Here is a 25,722-nt window from a genome sequence, read left to right as displayed (position 1 = left end):
AAGTGCTGGAGAGCTGCTCCGGTGTTGAGGGGTCTTCCACCTCTGTGTCTCAAACCTCTGACAATTTCAAGGATCTCGCCCTTTGTTGTGTATGTGTTCAGATAGAACTGGACAGCTGTATCTCTGCTGTACTGAACCACCGAGACACGGTCTTTGTTGTCATCCACGCTCAGTGTTTCTACTACTCTTTGGACAAAGTCTCTCATAGCTGGGAATCCGTTTCTTGTGGCGTCAGATCCATCCAACAAGAAAACCACATCCCTTCCGCCGGGCCGTCTGTCCACTGTGGCACACAAAATATGGGACATATTAGCTCGGTGTGCCACCTTCTCCCGAGTGAAAGTGACGTGATTTGCGATGACCTCAAGGTCTACCATCCTCTCTGCTAACGTGGGCTCAAGACTGTTTTCCCACTCTTACTATCTGACACGGACTCCCAACCCCACCGCCCCACCACCTTCCGATACACTCAAATACCAGCCAACATGTCATGCTGCCACGAGTTTGGGATGGAGATCTGGCTTACCAGTCACTGTCGGTGTCCCGGGCGCTGCCCTTAGCACCCTGCTCATTACAGAGGAGAGCTGATCTTGGACACTGGGGAGGTCAGTGAGCTCAGCCACTGATAGAGAATAGCTCGGATCATAGGAAATCTTTTGCAGCTCGTTGCTGTCGGAGCTCTGTGTTCCAATGCTGATTGTAAAGATGCCCCGCTGTTTGAGAGCAGAGGCTGGGCTATCAATGCTGTCAAAAGATCTCCCACCATTTAGCAGGATCAAGATTTGTGGAACACCTTGCTGCTGCCTACTCCCAGAGGAGTTTGTAAAGATGTTGTCCCTGACATATTGGAGGGCGGCCCCTGTGTTGAGAGGTCGGCCTCCTCTGTGTCTGAGCCCTCTGACTGCATCCCCAATAGCCTCTCTTGTGGTGTAGGTGTTCAGATAGAATTGCACCTCTGCATCTCTGCTGTACTGGACCACAGAGACACGGTCTCTGTTTGCCCCCACATTGAGTTTCTCCACCACTCTTTCGATAAAATCACGCATGGCGGGGAAGCCATTCCTTGTGCCATCTGAACCATCAAGAAGGAACACGATATCCTTTTTGGCATCGGTGTCGGCTGCAAAAAGACGGGAGGACAGACGATAAAGCAAACATTGTCAAACGGTGATACATGCTGGCTGACTAAACATCATATGGTTTGCCATTTTCTTTCAAGGTACTGGCGCTGCCTCCTTTGACATCAACCTCTTCTAAGGGAAATCACCACCTCTGCGTAAAGATTAACTTGGCACAGGCTGGCTAATTTTTTCATCACCAGACAGCCTATCCGTGCCCAGCTGAGTGCTGTGTATGTCAACGTACCAATTACTGGTGGCGATTCTGGGGTGGAGTCAATCACCACGTCCTCCACGGAGGACTGAAGCTGTTGCTGGACACTGGGTAGGTCAGTGAATTCAGTCACAGACAGCGCATATCTGGGATCGTGGGCTATCTTCTGCAGTTCTCTGCTATCGGAGCTCCTGGTTCCGATTGCAAAGATCAGCACTCCCAGCTGTTTCAGGGCAGTAGCCGGCGCATCCACGCTGTCAAAAGACCTTCCGCCGCTTAGCAATATGAGGACCTGTGGCACTCCTTCAAGCCGCCTGCTGCCGGCAGAGGCTGTAAAGACATTATCCCTCAAGTGCTGGAGAGCTGCTCCGGTGTTGAGGGGTCTTCCACCTCTGTGTCTCAAACCTCTGACAATTTCAAGGATCTCGCCCTTTGTTGTGTATGTGTTCAGATAGAACTGGACAGCTGTATCTCTGCTGTACTGAACCACCGAGACACGGTCTTTGTTGTCATCCACGCTCAGTGTCTCTACTACTCTTTGGACAAAGTCTCTCATAGCTGGGAATCCGTTTCTTGTGGCGTCAGATCCATCCAACAAGAAAACCACATCCCTTCCGCCGGGCCGTCTGTCCACTGTGGCACACAAAATATGGGACATATTAGCTCGGTGTGCCACCTTCTCCCGAGTGAAAGTGACGTGATTTGCGCTGACCTCAAGGTCTACCATCCTCTCTGCTAACGTGGGCTCAAGACTGTTTTCCCACTCTTACTATCTGACACGGACTCCCAACCCCACCGCCCCACCACCTTCCGATACACTCAAATACCAGCCAACATGTCATGCTGCCACGAGTTTGGGATGGAGATCTGGCTTACCAGTCACTGTCGGTGTCCCGGGCGCTGCCCTTAGCACCCTGCTCATTACAGAGGAGAGCTGATCTTGGACACTGGGGAGGTCAGTGAGCTCAGCCACTGATAGAGAATAGCTCGGATCATAGGAAATCTTTTGCAGCTCGTTGCTGTCAGAGCTCTGTGTTCCAATGCTGATTGTAAAGATGCCCCACTGTTTGAGAGCAGAGGCTGGGCTATCAATGCTGTCAAAAGATCTCCCACCATTTAGCAGGATCAAGATTTGTGGAACACCTTGCTGCTGCCTACTCCCAGAGGAGTTTGTAAAGATGTTGTCCCTGACATATTGGAGGGCGGCCCCTGTGTTGAGAGGTCGGCCTCCTCTGTGTCTGAGCCCTCTGACTGCATCCCCAATAGCCTCTCTTGTGGTGTAGGTGTTCAGATAGAATTGCACCTCTGCATCTCTGCTGTACTGGACCACAGAGACACGGTCTCTGTTTGCCCCCACATTGAGTTTCTCCACCACTCTTTCGATAAAATCACGCATGGCGGGGAAGCCATTCCTTGTGCCATCTGAACCATCAAGAAGGAACACGATATCCTTTTTGGCATCGGTGTCGGCTGCAAAAAGACGGGAGGACAGACGATAAAGCAAACGTTGTCAAACGGTGATACATGCTGGCTGACTAATCATCATGTGGTTTGCCATTTTCTTTCAAGGTACTGGCGCTGCCTCCTTTGACATCAACCTCTTCTAAGGGAAATCACCACCTCTGCGTAAAGATTAACTTGGCACAGGCTGGCTAATTTTTTCATCACCAGACAGCCTATCCGTGCCCAGCTGAGTGCTGTGTATGTCAACGTACCAATTACTGGTGGCGATTCTGGGGTGGAGTCAATCACCACGTCCTCCACGGAGGACTGAAGCTGTTGCTGGACACTGGGTAGGTCAGTGAATTCAGTCACAGACAGCGCATATCTGGGATCGTGGGCTATCTTCTGCAGTTCTCTGCTATCGGAGCTCCTGGTTCCGATTGCAAAGATCAGCACTCCCAGCTGTTTCAGGGCAGTAGCCGGCGCATCCACGCTGTCAAAAGACCTTCCGCCGCTTAGCAATATGAGGACCTGTGGCACTCCTTCAAGCCGCCTGCTGCCGGCAGAGGCTGTAAAGACATTATCCCTCAAGTGCTGGAGAGCTGCTCCGGTGTTGAGGGGTCTTCCACCTCTGTGTCTCAAACCTCTGACAATTTCAAGGATCTCGCCCTTTGTTGTGTATGTGTTCAGATAGAACTGGACAGCTGTATCTCTGCTGTACTGAACCACCGAGACACGGTCTTTGTTGTCATCCACGCTCAGTGTCTCTACTACTCTTTGGACAAAGTCTCTCATAGCTGGGAATCCGTTTCTTGTGGCGTCAGATCCATCCAACAAGAAAACCACATCCCTTCCGCCGGGCCGTCTGTCCACTGTGGCACACAAAATATGGGACATATTAGCTCGGTGTGCCACCTTCTCTCGAGTGAAAGTGACGTGATTTGCGCTGACCTCAAGGTCTACCATCCTCTCTGCTAACGTGGGCTCAAGACTGTTTTCCCACTCTTACTATCTGACACGGACTCCCAACCCCACCGCCCCACCACCTTCCGATACACTCAAATACCAGCCAACATGTCATGCTGCCACGAGTTTGGGATGGAGATCTGGCTTACCAGTCACTGTCGGTGTCCCGGGCGCTGCCCTTAGCACCCTGCTCATTACAGAGGAGAGCTGATCTTGGACACTGGGGAGGTCAGTGAGCTCAGCCACTGATAGAGAATAGCTCGGATCATAGGAAATCTTTTGCAGCTCGTTGCTGTCAGAGCTCTGTGTTCCAATGCTGATTGTAAAGATGCCCCGCTGTTTGAGAGCAGAGGCTGGGCTATCAATGCTGTCAAAAGATCTCCCACCATTTAGCAGGATCAAGATTTGTGGAACACCTTGCTGCTGCCTACTCCCAGAGGAGTTTGTAAAGATGTTGTCCCTGACATATTGGAGGGCGGCCCCTGTGTTGAGAGGTCGGCCTCCTCTGTGTCTGAGCCCTCTGACTGCATCCCCAATAGCCTCTCTTGTGGTGTAGGTGTTCAGATAGAATTGCACCTCTGCATCTCTGCTGTACTGGACCACAGAGACACGGTCTCTGTTTGCCCCCACATTGAGTTTCTCCACCACTCTTTCGATAAAATCACGCATGGCGGGGAAGCCATTCCTTGTGCCATCTGAACCATCAAGAAGGAACACGATATCCTTTTTGGCATCGGTGTCGGCTGCAAAAAGACGGGAGGACAGACGATAAAGCAAACGTTGTCAAACGGTGATACATGCTGGCTGACTAAACATCATGTGGTTTGCCATTTTCTTTCAAGGTACTGGCGCTGCCTCCTTTGACATCAACCTCTTCTAAGGGAAATCACCACCTCTGCGTAAAGATTAACTTGGCACAGGCTGGCTAATTTTTTCATCACCAGACAGCCTATCCGTGCCCAGCTGAGTGCTGTGTATGTCAACGTACCAATTACTGGTGGCGATTCTGGGGTGGAGTCAATCACCACGTCCTCCACGGAGGACTGAAGCTGTTGCTGGACACTGGGTAGGTCAGTGAATTCAGTCACAGACAGCGCATATCTGGGATCGTGGGCTATCTTCTGCAGTTCTCTGCTATCGGAGCTCCTGGTTCCGATTGCAAAGATCAGCACTCCCAGCTGTTTCAGGGCAGTAGCCGGCGCATCCACGCTGTCAAAAGACCTTCCGCCGCTTAGCAATATGAGGACCTGTGGCACTCCTTCAAGCCGCCTGCTGCCGGCAGAGGCTGTAAAGACATTATCCCTCAAGTGCTGGAGAGCTGCTCCGGTGTTGAGGGGTCTTCCACCTCTGTGTCTCAAACCTCTGACAATTTCAAGGATCTCGCCCTTTGTTGTGTATGTGTTCAGATAGAACTGGACAGCTGTATCTCTGCTGTACTGAACCACCGAGACACGGTCTTTGTTGTCATCCACGCTCAGTGTCTCTACTACTCTTTGGACAAAGTCTCTCATAGCTGGGAATCCGTTTCTTGTGGCGTCAGATCCATCCAACAAGAAAACCACATCCCTTCCGCCGGGCCGTCTGTCCACTGTGGCACACAAAATATGGGACATATTAGCTCGGTGTGCCACCTTCTCCCGAGTGAAAGTGACGTGATTTGCGCTGACCTCAAGGTCTACCATCCTCTCTGCTAACGTGGGCTCAAGACTGTTTTCCCACTCTTACTATCTGACACGGACTCCCAACCCCACCGCCCCACCACCTTCCGATACACTCAAATACCAGCCAACATGTCATGCTGCCACGAGTTTGGGATGGAGATCTGGCTTACCAGTCACTGTCGGTGTCCCGGGCGCTGCCCTTAGCACCCTGCTCATTACAGAGGAGAGCTGATCTTGGACACTGGGGAGGTCAGTGAGCTCAGCCACTGATAGAGAATAGCTCGGATCATAGGAAATCTTTTGCAGCTCGTTGCTGTCGGAGCTCTGTGTTCCAATGCTGATTGTAAAGATGCCCCGCTGTTTGAGAGCAGAGGCTGGGCTATCAATGCTGTCAAAAGATCTCCCACCATTTAGCAGGATCAAGATTTGTGGAACACCTTGCTGCTGCCTACTCCCAGAGGAGTTTGTAAAGATGTTGTCCCTGACATATTGGAGGGCGGCCCCTGTGTTGAGAGGTCGGCCTCCTCTGTGTCTGAGCCCTCTGACTGCATCCCCAATAGCCTCTCTTGTGGTGTAGGTGTTCAGATAGAATTGCACCTCTGCATCTCTGCTGTACTGGACCACAGAGACACGGTCTCTGTTTGCCCCCACATTGAGTTTCTCCACCACTCTTTCGATAAAATCACGCATGGCGGGGAAGCCATTCCTTGTGCCATCTGAACCATCAAGAAGGAACACGATATCCTTTTTGGCATCGGTGTCGGCTGCAAAAAGACGGGAGGACAGACGATAAAGCAAACGTTGTCAAACGGTGATACATGCTGGCTGACTAATCATCATGTGGTTTGCCATTTTCTTTCAAGGTACTGGCGCTGCCTCCTTTGACATCAACCTCTTCTAAGGGAAATCACCACCTCTGCGTAAAGATTAACTTGGCACAGGCTGGCTAATTTTTTCATCACCAGACAGCCTATCCGTGCCCAGCTGAGTGCTGTGTATGTCAACGTACCAATTACTGGTGGCGATTCTGGGGTGGAGTCAATCACCACGTCCTCCACGGAGGACTGAAGCTGTTGCTGGACACTGGGTAGGTCAGTGAATTCAGTCACAGACAGCGCATATCTGGGATCGTGGGCTATCTTCTGCAGTTCTCTGCTATCGGAGCTCCTGGTTCCGATTGCAAAGATCAGCACTCCCAGCTGTTTCAGGGCAGTAGCCGGCGCATCCACGCTGTCAAAAGACCTTCCGCCGCTTAGCAATATGAGGACCTGTGGCACTCCTTCAAGCCGCCTGCTGCCGGCAGAGGCTGTAAAGACATTATCCCTCAAGTGCTGGAGAGCTGCTCCGGTGTTGAGGGGTCTTCCACCTCTGTGTCTCAAACCTCTGACAATTTCAAGGATCTCGCCCTTTGTTGTGTATGTGTTCAGATAGAACTGGACAGCTGTATCTCTGCTGTACTGAACCACCGAGACACGGTCTTTGTTGTCATCCACGCTCAGTGTCTCTACTACTCTTTGGACAAAGTCTCTCATAGCTGGGAATCCGTTTCTTGTGGCGTCAGATCCATCCAACAAGAAAACCACATCCCTTCCGCCGGGCCGTCTGTCCACTGTGGCACACAAAATATGGGACATATTAGCTCGGTGTGCCACCTTCTCCCGAGTGAAAGTGACGTGATTTGCGCTGACCTCAAGGTCTACCATCCTCTCTGCTAACGTGGGCTCAAGACTGTTTTCCCACTCTTACTATCTGACACGGACTCCCAACCCCACCGCCCCACCACCTTCCGATACACTCAAATACCAGCCAACATGTCATGCTGCCACGAGTTTGGGATGGAGATCTGGCTTACCAGTCACTGTCGGTGTCCCGGGCGCTGCCCTTAGCACCCTGCTCATTACAGAGGAGAGCTGATCTTGGACACTGGGGAGGTCAGTGAGCTCAGCCACTGATAGAGAATAGCTCGGATCATAGGAAATCTTTTGCAGCTCGTTGCTGTCGGAGCTCTGTGTTCCAATGCTGATTGTAAAGATGCCCCGCTGTTTGAGAGCAGAGGCTGGGCTATCAATGCTGTCAAAAGATCTCCCACCATTTAGCAGGATCAAGATTTGTGGAACACCTTGCTGCTGCCTACTCCCAGAGGAGTTTGTAAAGATGTTGTCCCTGACATATTGGAGGGCGGCCCCTGTGTTGAGAGGTCGGCCTCCTCTGTGTCTGAGCCCTCTGACTGCATCCCCAATAGCCTCTCTTGTGGTGTAGGTGTTCAGATAGAATTGCACCTCTGCATCTCTGCTGTACTGGACCACAGAGACACGGTCTCTGTTTGCCCCCACATTGAGTTTCTCCACCACTCTTTCGATAAAATCACGCATGGCGGGGAAGCCATTCCTTGTGCCATCTGAACCATCAAGAAGGAACACGATATCCTTTTTGGCATCGGTGTCGGCTGCAAAAAGACGGGAGGACAGACGATAAAGCAAACGTTGTCAAACGGTGATACATGCTGGCTGACTAATCATCATGTGGTTTGCCATTTTCTTTCAAGGTACTGGCGCTGCCTCCTTTGACATCAACCTCTTCTAAGGGAAATCACCACCTCTGCGTAAAGATTAACTTGGCACAGGCTGGCTAATTTTTTCATCACCAGACAGCCTATCCGTGCCCAGCTGAGTGCTGTGTATGTCAACGTACCAATTACTGGTGGCGATTCTGGGGTGGAGTCAATCACCACGTCCTCCACGGAGGACTGAAGCTGTTGCTGGACACTGGGTAGGTCAGTCAATTCAGTCACAGACAGCGCATATCTGGGATCGTGGGCTATCTTCTGCAGTTCTCTGCTATCGGAGCTCCTGGTTCCGATTGCAAAGATCAGCACTCCCAGCTGTTTCAGGGCAGTAGCCGGCGCATCCACGCTGTCAAAAGACCTTCCGCCGCTTAGCAATATGAGGACCTGTGGCACTCCTTCAAGCCGCCTGCTGCCGGCAGAGGCTGTAAAGACATTATCCCTCAAGTGCTGGAGAGCTGCTCCGGTGTTGAGGGGTCTTCCACCTCTGTGTCTCAAACCTCTGACAATTTCAAGGATCTCGCCCTTTGTTGTGTATGTGTTCAGATAGAACTGGACAGCTGTATCTCTGCTGTACTGAACCACCGAGACACGGTCTTTGTTGTCATCCACGCTCAGTGTCTCTACTACTCTTTGGACAAAGTCTCTCATAGCTGGGAATCCGTTTCTTGTGGCGTCAGATCCATCCAACAAGAAAACCACATCCCTTCCGCCGGGCCGTCTGTCCACTGTGGCACACAAAATATGGGACATATTAGCTCGGTGTGCCACCTTCTCCCGAGTGAAAGTGACGTGATTTGCGCTGACCTCAAGGTCTACCATCCTCTCTGCTAACGTGGGCTCAAGACTGTTTTCCCACTCTTACTATCTGACACGGACTCCCAACCCCACCGCCCCACCACCTTCCGATACACTCAAATACCAGCCAACATGTCATGCTGCCACGAGTTTGGGATGGAGATCTGGCTTACCAGTCACTGTCGGTGTCCCGGGCGCTGCCCTTAGCACCCTGCTCATTACAGAGGAGAGCTGATCTTGGACACTGGGGAGGTCAGTGAGCTCAGCCACTGATAGAGAATAGCTCGGATCATAGGAAATCTTTTGCAGCTCGTTGCTGTCAGAGCTCTGTGTTCCAATGCTGATTGTAAAGATGCCCCGCTGTTTGAGAGCAGAGGCTGGGCTATCAATGCTGTCAAAAGATCTCCCACCATTTAGCAGGATCAAGATTTGTGGAACACCTTGCTGCTGCCTACTCCCAGAGGAGTTTGTAAAGATGTTGTCCCTGACATATTGGAGGGCGGCCCCTGTGTTGAGAGGTCGGCCTCCTCTGTGTCTGAGCCCTCTGACTGCATCCCCAATAGCCTCTCTTGTGGTGTAGGTGTTCAGATAGAATTGCACCTCTGCATCTCTGCTGTACTGGACCACAGAGACACGGTCTCTGTTTGCCCCCACATTGAGTTTCTCCACCACTCTTTCGATAAAATCACGCATGGCGGGGAAGCCATTCCTTGTGCCATCTGAACCATCAAGAAGGAACACGATATCCTTTTTGGCATCGGTGTCGGCTGCAAAAAGACGGGAGGACAGACGATAAAGCAAACGTTGTCAAACGGTGATACATGCTGGCTGACTAATCATCATGTGGTTTGCCATTTTCTTTCAAGGTACTGGCGCTGCCTCCTTTGACATCAACCTCTTCTAAGGGAAATCACCACCTCTGCGTAAAGATTAACTTGGCACAGGCTGGCTAATTTTTTCATCACCAGACAGCCTATCCGTGCCCAGCTGAGTGCTGTGTATGTCAACGTACCAATTACTGGTGGCGATTCTGGGGTGGAGTCAATCACCACGTCCTCCACGGAGGACTGAAGCTGTTGCTGGACACTGGGTAGGTCAGTCAATTCAGTCACAGACAGCGCATATCTGGGATCGTGGGCTATCTTCTGCAGTTCTCTGCTATCGGAGCTCCTGGTTCCGATTGCAAAGATCAGCACTCCCAGCTGTTTCAGGGCAGTAGCCGGCGCATCCACGCTGTCAAAAGACCTTCCGCCGCTTAGCAATATGAGGACCTGTGGCACTCCTTCAAGCCGCCTGCTGCCGGCAGAGGCTGCAAAGACATTATCCCTCAAGTGCTGGAGAGCTGCTCCGGTGTTGAGGGGTCTTCCACCTCTGTGTCTCAAACCTCTGACAATTTCAAGGATCTCGCCCTTTGTTGTGTATGTGTTCAGATAGAACTGGACAGCTGTATCTCTGCTGTACTGAACCACCGAGACACGGTCTTTGTTGTCATCCACGCTCAGTGTCTCTACTACTCTTTGGACAAAGTCTCTCATAGCTGGGAATCCGTTTCTTGTGGCGTCAGATCCATCCAACAAGAAAACCACATCCCTTCCGCCGGGCCGTCTGTCCACTGTGGCACACAAAATATGGGACATATTAGCTCGGTGTGCCACCTTCTCCCGAGTGAAAGTGACGTGATTTGCGCTGACCTCAAGGTCTACCATCCTCTCTGCTAACGTGGGCTCAAGACTGTTTTCCCACTCTTACTATCTGACACGGACTCCCAACCCCACCGCCCCACCACCTTCCGATACACTCAAATACCAGCCAACATGTCATGCTGCCACGAGTTTGGGATGGAGATCTGGCTTACCAGTCACTGTCGGTGTCCCGGGCGCTGCCCTTAGCACCCTGCTCATTACAGAGGAGAGCTGATCTTGGACACTGGGGAGGTCAGTGAGCTCAGCCACTGATAGAGAATAGCTCGGATCATAGGAAATCTTTTGCAGCTCGTTGCTGTCGGAGCTCTGTGTTCCAATGCTGATTGTAAAGATGCCCCGCTGTTTGAGAGCAGAGGCTGGGCTATCAATGCTGTCAAAAGATCTCCCACCATTTAGCAGGATCAAGATTTGTGGAACACCTTGCTGCTGCCTACTCCCAGAGGAGTTTGTAAAGATGTTGTCCCTGACATATTGGAGGGCGGCCCCTGTGTTGAGAGGTCGGCCTCCTCTGTGTCTGAGCCCTCTGACTGCATCCCCAATAGCCTCTCTTGTGGTGTAGGTGTTCAGATAGAATTGCACCTCTGCATCTCTGCTGTACTGGACCACAGAGACACGGTCTCTGTTTGCCCCCACATTGAGTTTCTCCACCACTCTTTCGATAAAATCACGCATGGCGGGGAAGCCATTCCTTGTGCCATCTGAACCATCAAGAAGGAACACGATATCCTTTTTGGCATCGGTGTCGGCTGCAAAAAGACGGGAGGACAGACGATAAAGCAAACGTTGTCAAACGGTGATACATGCTGGCTGACTAATCATCATGTGGTTTGCCATTTTCTTTCAAGGTACTGGCGCTGCCTCCTTTGACATCAACCTCTTCTAAGGGAAATCACCACCTCTGCGTAAAGATTAACTTGGCACAGGCTGGCTAATTTTTTCATCACCAGACAGCCTATCCGTGCCCAGCTGAGTGCTGTGTATGTCAACGTACCAATTACTGGTGGCGATTCTGGGGTGGAGTCAATCACCACGTCCTCCACGGAGGACTGAAGCTGTTGCTGGACACTGGGTAGGTCAGTCAATTCAGTCACAGACAGCGCATATCTGGGATCGTGGGCTATCTTCTGCAGTTCTCTGCTATCGGAGCTCCTGGTTCCGATTGCAAAGATCAGCACTCCCAGCTGTTTCAGGGCAGTAGCCGGCGCATCCACGCTGTCAAAAGACCTTCCGCCGCTTAGCAATATGAGGACCTGTGGCACTCCTTCAAGCCGCCTGCTGCCGGCAGAGGCTGTAAAGACATTATCCCTCAAGTGCTGGAGAGCTGCTCCGGTGTTGAGGGGTCTTCCACCTCTGTGTCTCAAACCTCTGACAATTTCAAGGATCTCGCCCTTTGTTGTGTATGTGTTCAGATAGAACTGGACAGCTGTATCTCTGCTGTACTGAACCACCGAGACACGGTCTTTGTTGTCATCCACGCTCAGTGTCTCTACTACTCTTTGGACAAAGTCTCTCATAGCTGGGAATCCGTTTCTTGTGGCGTCAGATCCATCCAACAAGAAAACCACATCCCTTCCGCCGGGCCGTCTGTCCACTGTGGCACACAAAATATGGGACATATTAGCTCGGTGTGCCACCTTCTCCCGAGTGAAAGTGACGTGATTTGCGCTGACCTCAAGGTCTACCATCCTCTCTGCTAACGTGGGCTCAAGACTGTTTTCCCACTCTTACTATCTGACACGGACTCCCAACCCCACCGCCCCACCACCTTCCGATACACTCAAATACCAGCCAACATGTCATGCTGCCACGAGTTTGGGATGGAGATCTGGCTTACCAGTCACTGTCGGTGTCCCGGGCGCTGCCCTTAGCACCCTGCTGATTACAGAGGAGAGCTGATCTTGGACACTGGGGAGGTCAGTGAGCTCAGCCACTGATAGAGAATAGCTCGGATCATAGGAAATCTTTTGCAGCTCGTTGCTGTCGGAGCTCTGTGTTCCAATGCTGATTGTAAAGATGCCCCGCTGTTTGAGAGCAGAGGCTGGGCTATCAATGCTGTCAAAAGATCTCCCACCATTTAGCAGGATCAAGATTTGTGGAACACCTTGCTGCTGCCTACTCCCAGAGGAGTTTGTAAAGATGTTGTCCCTGACATATTGGAGGGCGGCCCCTGTGTTGAGAGGTCGGCCTCCTCTGTGTCTGAGCCCTCTGACTGCATCCCCAATAGCCTCTCTTGTGGTGTAGGTGTTCAGATAGAATTGCACCTCTGCATCTCTGCTGTACTGGACCACAGAGACACGGTCTCTGTTTGCCCCCACATTGAGTTTCTCCACCACTCTTTCGATAAAATCACGCATGGCGGGGAAGCCATTCCTTGTGCCATCTGAACCATCAAGAAGGAACACGATATCCTTTTTGGCATCGGTGTCGGCTGCAAAAAGACGGGAGGACAGACGATAAAGCAAACGTTGTCAAACGGTGATACATGCTGGCTGACTAAACATCATGTGGTTTGCCATTTTCTTTCAAGGTACTGGCGCTGCCTCCTTTGACATCAACCTCTTCTAAGGGAAATCACCACCTCTGCGTAAAGATTAACTTGGCACAGGCTGGCTAATTTTTTCATCACCAGACAGCCTATCCGTGCCCAGCTGAGTGCTGTGTATGTCAACGTACCAATTACTGGTGGCGATTCTGGGGTGGAGTCAATCACCACGTCCTCCACGGAGGACTGAAGCTGTTGCTGGACACTGGGTAGGTCAGTGAATTCAGTCACAGACAGCGCATATCTGGGATCGTGGGCTATCTTCTGCAGTTCTCTGCTATCGGAGCTCCTGGTTCCGATTGCAAAGATCAGCACTCCCAGCTGTTTCAGGGCAGTAGCCGGCGCATCCACGCTGTCAAAAGACCTTCCGCCGCTTAGCAATATGAGGACCTGTGGCACTCCTTCAAGCCGCCTGCTGCCGGCAGAGGCTGTAAAGACATTATCCCTCAAGTGCTGGAGAGCTGCTCCGGTGTTGAGGGGTCTTCCACCTCTGTGTCTCAAACCTCTGACAATTTCAAGGATCTCGCCCTTTGTTGTGTATGTGTTCAGATAGAACTGGACAGCTGTATCTCTGTTGTACTGAACCACCGAGACACGGTCTTTGTTGTCATCCACGCTCAGTGTCTCTACTACTCTTTGGACAAAGTCTCTCATAGCTGGGAATCCGTTTCTTGTGGCGTCAGATCCATCCAACAAGAAAACCACATCCCTTCCGCCGGGCCGTCTGTCCACTGTGGCACACAAAATATGGGACATATTAGCTCGGTGTGCCACCTTCTCCCGAGTGAAAGTGACGTGATTTGCGCTGACCTCAAGGTCTACCATCCTCTCTGCTAACGTGGGCTCAAGACTGTTTTCCCACTCTTACTATCTGACACGGACTCCCAACCCCACCGCCCCACCACCTTCCGATACACTCAAATACCAGCCAACATGTCATGCTGCCACGAGTTTGGGATGGAGATCTGGCTTACCAGTCACTGTCGGTGTCCCGGGCGCTGCCCTTAGCACCCTGCTGATTACAGAGGAGAGCTGATCTTGGACACTGGGGAGGTCAGTGAGCTCAGCCACTGATAGAGAATAGCTCGGATCATAGGAAATCTTTTGCAGCTCGTTGCTGTCGGAGCTCTGTGTTCCAATGCTGATTGTAAAGATGCCCCGCTGTTTGAGAGCAGAGGCTGGGCTATCAATGCTGTCAAAAGATCTCCCACCATTTAGCAGGATCAAGATTTGTGGAACACCTTGCTGCTGCCTACTCCCAGAGGAGTTTGTAAAGATGTTGTCCCTGACATATTGGAGGGCGGCCCCTGTGTTGAGAGGTCGGCCTCCTCTGTGTCTGAGCCCTCTGACTGCATCCCCAATAGCCTCTCTTGTGGTGTAGGTGTTCAGATAGAATTGCACCTCTGCATCTCTGCTGTACTGGACCACAGAGACACGGTCTCTGTTTGCCCCCACATTGAGTTTCTCCACCACTCTTTCGATAAAATCACGCATGGCGGGGAAGCCATTCCTTGTGCCATCTGAACCATCAAGAAGGAACACGATATCCTTTTTGGCATCGGTGTCGGCTGCAAAAAGACGGGAGGACAGACGATAAAGCAAACGTTGTCAAACGGTGATACATGCTGGCTGACTAAACATCATGTGGTTTGCCATTTTCTTTCAAGGTACTGGCGCTGCCTCCTTTGACATCAACCTCTTCTAAGGGAAATCACCACCTCTGCGTAAAGATTAACTTGGCACAGGCTGGCTAATTTTTTCATCACCAGACAGCCTATCCGTGCCCAGCTGAGTGCTGTGTATGTCAACGTACCAATTACTGGTGGCGATTCTGGGGTGGAGTCAATCACCACGTCCTCCACGGAGGACTGAAGCTGTTGCTGGACACTGGGTAGGTCAGTCAATTCAGTCACAGACAGCGCATATCTGGGATCGTGGGCTATCTTCTGCAGTTCTCTGCTATCGGAGCTCCTGGTTCCGATTGCAAAGATCAGCACTCCCAGCTGTTTCAGGGCAGTAGCCGGCGCATCCACGCTGTCAAAAGACCTTCCGCCGCTTAGCAATATGAGGACCTGTGGCACTCCTTCAAGCCGCCTGCTGCCGGCAGAGGCTGTAAAGACATTATCCCTCAAGTGCTGGAGAGCTGCTCCGGTGTTGAGGGGTCTTCCACCTCTGTGTCTCAAACCTCTGACAATTTCAAGGATCTCGCCCTTTGTTGTGTATGTGTTCAGATAGAACTGGACAGCTGTATCTCTGCTGTACTGAACCACCGAGACACGGTCTTTGTTGTCATCCACGCTCAGTGTCTCTACTACTCTTTGGACAAAGTCTCTCATAGCTGGGAATCCATTTCTTGTGGCGTCAGATCCATCCAACAAGAAAACCACATCCCTTCCGCCGGGCCGTCTGTCCACTGTGGCACACAAAATATGGGACATATTAGCTCGGTGTGCCACCTTCTCTCGAGTGAAAGTGACGTGATTTGCGCTGACCTCAAGGTCTACCATCCTCTCTGCTAACGTGGGCTCAAGACTGTTTTCCCACTCTTACTATCTGACACGGACTCCCAACCCCACCGCCCCACCACCTTCCGATACACTCAAATACCAGCCAACATGTCATGCTGCCACGAGTTTGGGATGGAGATCTGGCTTACCAGTCACTGTCGGTGTCCCGGGCGCTGCCCTTAGCACCCTGCTCATTACAGAGGAGAGCTGATCTTGGACACTGGGGAGGTCAGTGAGCTCAGCCACTGATAGAGAATAGCTCGGATCATAGGAAATCTTTTGCAGCTCGTTGCTGTCAGAGCTCTGTGTTCCAATGCTGATTGTAAAGATGCCCCGCTGTTTGAGAGCAGAGGCTGGGCTATCAATGCTGTCAAAAGATCTCCCACCATTTAGCAGGATCAAGATTTGTGGAACACCTTGCTGCTGCCTACTCCCAGAGGAGTTTGTAAAGATGTTGTCCCTGACATATTGGAGGGCGGCCCCTGTGTTGAGAGGTCGGCCTCCTCTGTGTCTGAGCCCTCTGACTGCATCCCCAATAGCCTCTCTTGTGGTGTAGGTGTTCAGATAGAATTGCACCTCTGCATCTCTGCTGTACTGGACCACAGAGACACGGTCTCTGTTTGCCCCCACATTGAGTTTCTCCACCACTCTTTCGATAAAATCACGCATGGCGGGGAAGCCATTCCTTGTGCCATCTGAACCATCAAGAAGGAACACGATATCCTTTTTGGCATCGGTGTCGGCTGCAAAAAGACGGGAGGACAGACGATAAAGCAAACGTTGTCAAACGGTGATACATGCTGGCTGACTAATCATCATGTGGTTTGCCATTTTCTTTCAAGGTACTGGCGCTGCCTCCTTTGACATCAACCTCTTCTAAGGGAAATCACCACCTCTGCGTAAAGATTAACTTGGCACAGGCTGGCTAATTTTTTCATCACCAGACAGCCTATCCGTGCCCAGCTGAGTGCTGTGTATGTCAACGTACCAATTACTGGTGGCGATTCTGGGGTGGAGTCAATCACCACGTCCTCCACGGAGGACTGAAGCTGTTGCTCGACACTGGGTAGGTCAGTCAATTCAGTCACAGACAGCGCATATCTGGGATCGTGGGCTATCTTCTGCAGTTCTCTGCTATCGGAGCTCCTGGTTCCGATTGCAAAGATCAGCACTCCCAGCTGTTTCAGGGCAGTAGCCGGCGCATCCACGCTGTCAAAAGACCTTCCGCCGCTTAGCAATATGAGGACCTGTGGCACTCCTTCAAGCCGCCTGCTGCCGGCAGAGGCTGTAAAGACATTATCCCTCAAGTGCTGGAGAGCTGCTCCGGTGTTGAGGGGTCTTCCACCTCTGTGTCTCAAACCTCTGACAATTTCAAGGATCTCGCCCTTTGTTGTGTATGTGTTCAGATAGAACTGGACAGCTGTATCTCTGCTGTACTGAACCACCGAGACACGGTCTTTGTTGTCATCCACGCTCAGTGTCTCTACTACTCTTTGGACAAAGTCTCTCATAGCTGGGAATCCGTTTCTTGTGGCGTCAGATCCATCCAACAAGAAAACCACATCCCTTCCGCCGGGCCGTCTGTCCACTGTGGCACACAAAATATGGGACATATTAGCTCGGTGTGCCACCTTCTCTCGAGTGAAAGTGACGTGATTTGCGCTGACCTCAAGGTCTACCATCCTCTCTGCTAACGTGGGCTCAAGACTGTTTTCCCACTCTTACTATCTGACACGGACTCCCAACCCCACCGCCCCACCACCTTCCGATACACTCAAATACCAGCCAACATGTCATGCTGCCACGAGTTTGGGATGGAGATCTGGCTTACCAGTCACTGTCGGTGTCCCGGGCGCTGCCCTTAGCACCCTGCTCATTACAGAGGAGAGCTGATCTTGGACACTGGGGAGGTCAGTGAGCTCAGCCACTGATAGAGAATAGCTCGGATCATAGGAAATCTTTTGCAGCTCGTTGCTGTCAGAGCTCTGTGTTCCAATGCTGATTGTAAAGATGCCCCGCTGTTTGAGAGCAGAGGCTGGGCTATCAATGCTGTCAAAAGATCTCCCACCATTTAGCAGGATCAAGATTTGTGGAACACCTTGCTGCTGCCTACTCCCAGAGGAGTTTGTAAAGATGTTGTCCCTGACATATTGGAGGGCGGCCCCTGTGTTGAGAGGTCGGCCTCCTCTGTGTCTGAGCCCTCTGACTGCATCCCCAATAGCCTCTCTTGTGGTGTAGGTGTTCAGATAGAATTGCACCTCTGCATCTCTGCTGTACTGGACCACAGAGACACGGTCTCTGTTTGCCCCCACATTGAGTTTCTCCACCACTCTTTCGATAAAATCACGCATGGCGGGGAAGCCATTCCTTGTGCCATCTGAACCATCAAGAAGGAACACGATATCCTTTTTGGCATCGGTGTCGGCTGCAAAAAGACGGGAGGACAGACGATAAAGCAAACGTTGTCAAACGGTGATACATGCTGGCTGACTAATCATCATGTGGTTTGCCATTTTCTTTCAAGGTACTGGCGCTGCCTCCTTTGACATCAACCTCTTCTAAGGGAAATCACCACCTCTGCGTAAAGATTAACTTGGCACAGGCTGGCTAATTTTTTCATCACCAGACAGCCTATCCGTGCCCAGCTGAGTGCTGTGTATGTCAACGTACCAATTACTGGTGGCGATTCTGGGGTGGAGTCAATCACCACGTCCTCCACGGAGGACTGAAGCTGTTGCTGGACACTGGGTAGGTCAGTGAATTCAGTCACAGACAGCGCATATCTGGGATCGTGGGCTATCTTCTGCAGTTCTCTGCTATCGGAGCTCCTGGTTCCGATTGCAAAGATCAGCACTCCCAGCTGTTTCAGGGCAGTAGCCGGCGCATCCACGCTGTCAAAAGACCTTCCGCCGCTTAGCAATATGAGGACCTGTGGCACTCCTTCAAGCCGCCTGCTGCCGGCAGAGGCTGTAAAGACATTATCCCTCAAGTGCTGGAGAGCTGCTCCGGTGTTGAGGGGTCTTCCACCTCTGTGTCTCAAACCTCTGACAATTTCAAGGATCTCGCCCTTTGTTGTGTATGTGTTCAAATAGAACTGGACAGCTGTATCTCTGCTGTACTGAACCACCGAGACACGGTCTTTGTTGTCATCCACGCTCAGTGTCTCTACTACTCTTTGGACAAAGTCTCTCATAGCTGGGAATCCGTTTCTTGTGGCGTCAGATCCATCCAACAAGAAAACCACATCCCTTCCGCCGGGCCGTCTGTCCACTGTGGCACACAAAATATGGGACATATTAGCTCGGTGTGCCACCTTCTCCCGAGTGAAAGTGACGTGATTTGCGCTGACCTCAAGGTCTACCATCCTCTCTGCTAACGTGGGCTCAAGACTGTTTTCCCACTCTTACTATCTGACACGGACTCCCAACCCCACCGCCCCACCACCTTCCGATACACTCAAATACCAGCCAACATGTCATGCTGCCACGAGTTTGGGATGGAGATCTGGCTTACCAGTCACTGTCGGTGTCCCGGGCGCTGCCCTTAGCACCCTGCTCATTACAGAGGAGAGCTGATCTTGGACACTGGGGAGGTCAGTGAGCTCAGCCACTGATAGAGAATAGCTCGGATCATAGGAAATCTTTTGCAGCTCGTTGCTGTCAGAGCTCTGTGTTCCAATGCTGATTGTAAAGATGCCCCGCTGTTTGAGAGCAGAGGCTGGGCTATCAATGCTGTCAAAAGATCTCCCACCATTTAGCAGGATCAAGATTTGTGGAACACCTTGCTGCTGCCTACTCCCAGAGGAGTTTGTAAAGATGTTGTCCCTGACATATTGGAGGGCGGCCCCTGTGTTGAGAGGTCGGCCTCCTCTGTGTCTGAGCCCTCTGACTGCATCCCCAATAGCCTCTCTTGTGGTGTAGGTGTTCAGATAGAATTGCACCTCTGCATCTCTGCTGTACTGGACCACAGAGACACGGTCTCTGTTTGCCCCCACATTGAGTTTCTCCACCACTCTTTCGATAAAATCACGCATGGCGGGGAAGCCATTCCTTGTGCCATCTGAACCATCAAGAAGGAACACGATATCCTTTTTGGCATCGGTGTCGGCTGCAAAAAGACGGGAGGACAGACGATAAAGCAAACGTTGTCAAACGGTGATACATGCTGGCTGACTAATCATCATGTGGTTTGCCATTTTCTTTCAAGGTACTGGCGCTGCCTCCTTTGACATCAACCTCTTCTAAGGGAAATCACCACCTCTGCGTAAAGATTAACTTGGCACAGGCTGGCTAATTTTTTCATCACCAGACAGCCTATCCGTGCCCAGCTGAGTGCTGTGTATGTCAACGTACCAATTACTGGTGGCGATTCTGGGGTGGAGTCAATCACCACGTCCTCCACGGAGGACTGAAGCTGTTGCTGGACACTGGGTAGGTCAGTGAATTCAGTCACAGACAGCGCATATCTGGGATCGTGGGCTATCTTCTGCAGTTCTCTGCTATCGGAGCTCCTGGTTCCGATTGCAAAGATCAGCACTCCCAGCTGTTTCAGGGCAGTAGCCGGCGCATCCACGCTGTCAAAAGACCTTCCGCCGCTTAGCAATATGAGGACCTGTGGCACTCCTTCAAGCCGCCTGCTGCCAGCAGAGGCTGTAAAGACATTATCCCTCAAGTGCTGGAGAGCTGCTCCGGTGTTGAGGGGTCTTCCACCTCTGTGTCTCAAACCTCTGACAATTTCAAGGATCTCGCCCTTTGTTGTGTATGTGTTCAGATAGAACTGGACAGCTGTATCTCTGCTGTACTGAACCACCGAGACACGGTCTTTGTTTTCATCCACGCTCAGTGTCTCTACTACTCTTTGGACAAAGTCTCTCATAGCTGGGAATCCGTTTCTTGTGGCGTCAGATCCATCCAACAAGAAAACCACATCCCTTCCGCCGGGCCGTCTGTCCACTGTGGCACACAAAATATGGGATATATTAGCTCCGTGTGCCACCTTCTCCCGAGTGAAAGTGACGTGATTTGCGCTGACCTCAAGGTCTACCATCCTCTCTGCTAACGTGGGCTCGAGACTGTTTTCCCACTCTTACTATATGACACGGACTACCATCCCACCACCCCACCAACTTCCGATACACTCAAATACCAGCCAACATGTCATGCTATTTCCTGTAACCATTTCAAGGCTTGAATTACCACAGTCACGTACTGAATTATATTATTATATTATATATTCTTATATTACCTACAGGGATAATGATTAATTAAAATTTTACTTACCTACAGCAGGATTGATTGTGCCTTTGCGAGATAGTACTGCTGAGAGTAAACGTTGAGTCACAAGAGGAAAGTCAGAAATCTCTTTGATGAAATATTTTGTTTCAGCACTATGTGCTATTTTCTCCATCTCTTGCTGATTTGTGTCATGCATTCCAATGCTATAAAGGACAATGCCAGCATCTTTAAGTCTCTTTACTGAGTCTGAGACATTATCTTCTGACTTTGACCCACTCAAGACAATCAATGACTGTGGGATTCCCTTCTGGGCTCTGCTTCCTGATGATGCAGTGAACACATTATTTTTAACATAATCAAGTGCAACCCCGGTATTCACAGTGGCACCTCCCTTCAGTTTTACATTGTTCAAATGGGTTATTAAATCATCTTTTTTTGCATATGTGTTCAACAAAAAGTCAGTTGTAACCTCTGTGTTGTACTGAATGAAAGCAACTTGTACATTGCTTGGCCCAACTTCTATTTCGTTAACAAACTCCCTCACAAAATTCAAAACGGGTCCTTCTTTTGCTTGCATATCAACAGAGCCAGCAATGAGAAAAACAACATCAGCAGGACCATGAAGGTCTAATTTTGTAATTGTTGAAGTACCTGAAATTAAAACAAACAAAAATATTGTTTCATGCTCAAATTGTGTCTTCTTTCCAAAACTATATTGTCAGTGGAAATTATTTATTTCTTACCAACTGCAGATGTATATCCAGTTGTTTCTTCAACATCCTTCAAGATGGCTTTCAGAGATTGGTGTATACTTGGCAAATGTGTAAAACTTGTAACAGAAAAATAATGTGATGGTGTAAAAGAGATGTTTTGCATTTCCAATGTATCAGCATTCTTTGTTCCAATAGTGAAAGTCTTTATTCCATTTGTTTTAAGAGACTGTGCTGGTCCTCTCACATCATCCCTTGATCTGCCTCCACTAAAAACAAACAGATACTGAGGAACCAGATTTTCACGGCGACCTCCAACTGAAGCTGCAAAGACATTGTCTCTGACAAACTCCAGTGCTTTGCCTAGGTTGAGGTGTCTTCCATACTTATGTCTCATTGTTCGGATGGAATTGATCACATCAGTCTTCCATGAATAAGAATTTAAGTAGAAATTGACTGTGGAATTGCGGCTGTATTGAACGACAGCCACTTGGTCTCTGTTTTCATCCAGATTCAAATTTTCAGCCATGTTTTCAATAAATTGTCGTATCGCTTCAAAGCCATTTCGAGAGTCATATGATCCATCAATCAGAAAAACAACATCGTTTTTCCTTGAATCTGCAGTCAAGACAAACATGCAAAATAAGGAAGCTACAATAACTCAATACAATACAATAACTCATCATAAACAATCCTTTAGAACTGAACTAGAATGCTTTTCTTCAGAATTTTAGAAAAGTACATTAAACACAGAACAGCTTACCAAAACTCTCCATTGGGGAAGATTGCTCTAAATGGTGGGGAGCTTCTTTAAGTAGTGACAACACACCCTCCTTGGCAGTTGGGAGATCCTTGTAATTAATTACAGAAAGTGCATATTTGGCATTGTGCGACATTGTCTGCAACTCTAGGGTATCAGCATTGGCTGTTCCAATGGCAATTATTATCACACCGATCTCTTTCAGCTTCGTTACAGGAGCTCTTATGTCATCTGCAGATCTTTCATTGCTTAGAACAAAAAGTATTTGTGGGACATCCTCAAGACGTCTACTTCCTGTGTCAGGAGTAAAGATGTACTCTCTCACATACTGGAGGGCTGCTCCAATGTTGTTTGGTGACCCTCCTTTGTGACTTAGACCTCTTATTGCATCAACAACCATGTCTGCTGTGGAAAAACGACCCAAGTCAAAGTGAATCTGTGCCGTGTTGCTGTACTGAGCCACAGCCACATGATCTTTGTTTGTGTTGATGTGAAGTTCTGCCACTATCCCGAGTACAAAGTCTTTCATATCGTTGAAAGTTGGTTTTGACTCATTGGATCCGTCAAGCAAAAATACAATGTCCCGACTGATGGAATCTGAAACCACGTGGGTATTTACAACAGAAAACAAAGATACAGTTAGGCAGAGACAGATAAATAGACAGACAGACAGATAGATAGATAGATAGCTTGATAGACAAACCTAATACAAACATCAGCTTACCTAATACAGTCAGAGGCTTTGATCTGGGCTGCCTAGGCACTCTTTTTACAAATGAAACAAGTTGCTGATGGATTCTTCCAATATCTTCAAAATTACGCAGACCAAAGGCATAGGAAGGTATTTGTGCAATAGTTTGTAGCTCAAGTATATCAGAGTTTTTGGTTCCTACACAGAAGGTGAAAACGTTGTCCTCTTTAAGAGCTGCAGCAGCACTTGCAACATCATCTTGAGATCTCCCTCCATTCAAAAGAATTAATATCTGAGGTACGCCTTCTCTGCGCCGGCTCCCAGTGGAGTCAGTGAAAGCATTGGTTCTCACATATTCAAGAGCTGCCCCGGTGTTGAGGGGCCCACCTCCTTTATGTTGTAACTGCTGGACAGTAGTCAGAACATCTTGTGAATCTTTGTAGGTGTTGAAACTAAAATGCGTCTGTGGATCTCCACTATATTGGACGACAGCAACTCGGTCTCTGTTCTCACCAACAGTGAGTGTTTTTATCACGTGTTTGATAAAACTTTTAATTGCTGGAAATCCGCTTAAAGTTTCATCTGAACCATCTACCAGAAAGACAATGTCTCTTTGTAGGGACTCTTGTTCCACTAGAAAAAGAAGAGGAAAATCTTGGTAAGGATCAAAGACAGTACAGTAATTTACATGTCAGAGCCACTAGTTGATTATGACACCGAAGATACAGTAGAACGATAAAGAGACACTTGATGAAGAAACAACTGATATGTTTAAAAAGGAAGGGGAAGCTTCCTCTGTAAACAGTACAACTGATGAAAGCTGAAAAAGAAATCAGTTGAATCAATGTCAGTGTCAATGATGCAATAATCATTGGCTCAAGGAAGAGCTTGAACAAAGGTATAATGTACATCTGTCAAGAGAAGGCTCTCGAGTCTACCAGAGGAAAATGAGAGCCAAGAAAAAGAAACAACATAACCAGCAACCAAGCTTCTGGCAGCAAGTGGAGGTAGTTGTAAGCCATATGAAACTGATCGACTGAAGTTCTTCAAATGGTGATGCAGTTTCTTTGTGTTTCAAAGTGCAAATGTCTAGAACCAAAGCAAGTATGAACCAGAGATTATTCTTACCTACAGGAAGCTCAAGTGTTTTCCCCACCTGGACCAATGCCACTATCTCTCGCTGAACTGACAAAAGTTCACCAAAAAAAGGCAGATTAAAAATATAAGTGGAAGAGGAGGCAATTTCCTGTAGTTCCTCTTGTTTAGCATTTTTCATCCCAATAGCAAAAGAAAGAACACCAATTTGTTTTAGGTCAGATGCAGCTCCTAAAACATGATCATTGGATTCACCTCCAGTCAATAAAAACAGAATCTGAGGGACTCCCTCTGCAACTCTGCTTCCAGCAGCAGCAGTAAAAACATGATCTCGCACAAACTCAAGTGCAGCTCCAGTGTTCCTTGGCCTTCCTCCCTTATGTCGAAGGCTTCTTACAGCATAAATGATAGCCTTTTTGGAACTATGAGCTGTCAAGTTGAAATAAACACTGGTGTCGTCACTATATTGAAAGACAGCCACGCGAATCTTATCTTCATCAATGTCCAGCTCTTCTACCATTCTTCTGATGAACTCTCGAATAGCCGGTAGTCCATTTCTCGAATCATCTGACCCATCAAGAAGGAACACTATGTCCCTCTTAGTTCGGCCTGTATCAAGTGTATAAATAGATTAATACAAAGATACTTCATGGACTACAAATTCAAGGGTGCCCTAGCCCTTGCCTATGTATCAGCATGATACCAGGACTACAACTGTACTACAACTGTGCAGGGAATGAAAAATTAACCCATTGATGTACCCTTCAATAGGCATGACACAAAGACTACACAGCTGTGCAGGGAATGAAAAATGAACCCACTGAAGTACCCTCCAAGCATAAAAGTTGTCATGTGGTTAATTGTGTGAAAAGAGCTCGATGTTTGACAGGCTAAGATACAGAAAACAGTATTGAGTACAGTTACAGTATTACCCAGTGACTGTAATACCACTGTGAGCTGTGTCAAGAACAGGTTATGATTAATCATTTGACTTCCTAAATCTATAGTGCAAGAGCACATTTATTAATCAGAAACAAACAGTATTATTAAGTTAAGTATTAAATATTAAGTATTAAGTATTAAAACTGTATTATAGTACCTACCTATAAAATCAGATAGTCCTGTCGTGGATTCTTCTGTGACCTTCTTTACGTTCAGCATGTCAACAAGTTTTGATTGGATTGTTGTCAACATCGAGACATTAGTGACCTTGTTTATGAAACCAGGTTTGAATGAAATGATTTCCAAGTCTGAAAAATCAGCATCTCCCAATCCAATCCCCATCGACACAATTTCATGCTCTTTTAGAGCAAGAGCTGGGCTTTTCACGTCATCAGTGGATGGTTTGGTAGTGAGAAGAATTAGAATTTGGGGCACACCTTCCAGTCTTCTACTGCCAGAGGAGGAAGTGAAGACACTGTGTCTCACAAACTGCAGCGCTGCCCCAATATTAAGGCGTCTCCCACCGTGGTGCCTTAAATTGTCAATGGCATTGATAATGTGACTCTCAGTCTTGTGGGAATTCAGATAGAAGTTGACATCAGGCTTATCAGAAAACTGAACCACAGACAGCCTGTCTTGGTTCTCACTGATATAGAGGCTCTCCACTATGCTCTTAAGGAAGAGTTTTATTTCTGAAAATGTGTTTCTTGTGTTATCAGAGCCATCCAGTAGAAACACAATATCTCTTTTTACAGCATGACCTTAATATAAATTG

At 49.1% G+C, this 25,722-nt stretch overlaps 2 protein-coding genes across 4 annotated transcripts in view; both read right to left on the bottom strand.

Moving 5' to 3' along the window:
* LOC129187469 (collagen alpha-3(VI) chain-like) overlaps positions 1-25,722 on the bottom strand; it is a 118,406-nt gene that overhangs the window by 70,987 nt on the left and 21,697 nt on the right. The window lies entirely within an intron of this gene.
* LOC129187470 (collagen alpha-3(VI) chain-like) lies at positions 20,478-25,449 on the bottom strand. Its single transcript, XM_054786832.1, has 5 exons — positions 25,109-25,449; positions 22,944-23,543; positions 22,223-22,816; positions 21,493-22,077; positions 20,478-21,400 (listed from the first exon to the last, which is right to left on the bottom strand). Exons 1-5 carry the CDS (start codon positions 25,287-25,289, stop codon positions 20,787-20,789), a joined length of 2,574 nt encoding a protein of 857 aa, XP_054642807.1. The 5' UTR covers positions 25,290-25,449; the 3' UTR covers positions 20,478-20,786.

The sequence above is a fragment of the Dunckerocampus dactyliophorus genome, chromosome 9, assembly GCF_027744805.1.
Source record: "Dunckerocampus dactyliophorus isolate RoL2022-P2 chromosome 9, RoL_Ddac_1.1, whole genome shotgun sequence".
NCBI lineage: Eukaryota > Metazoa > Chordata > Actinopteri > Syngnathiformes > Syngnathidae > Dunckerocampus > Dunckerocampus dactyliophorus.
The sequence above is the reverse complement of the archived record's forward strand: the minus strand, read 5'-3'. Positions and strand labels throughout refer to the sequence as shown.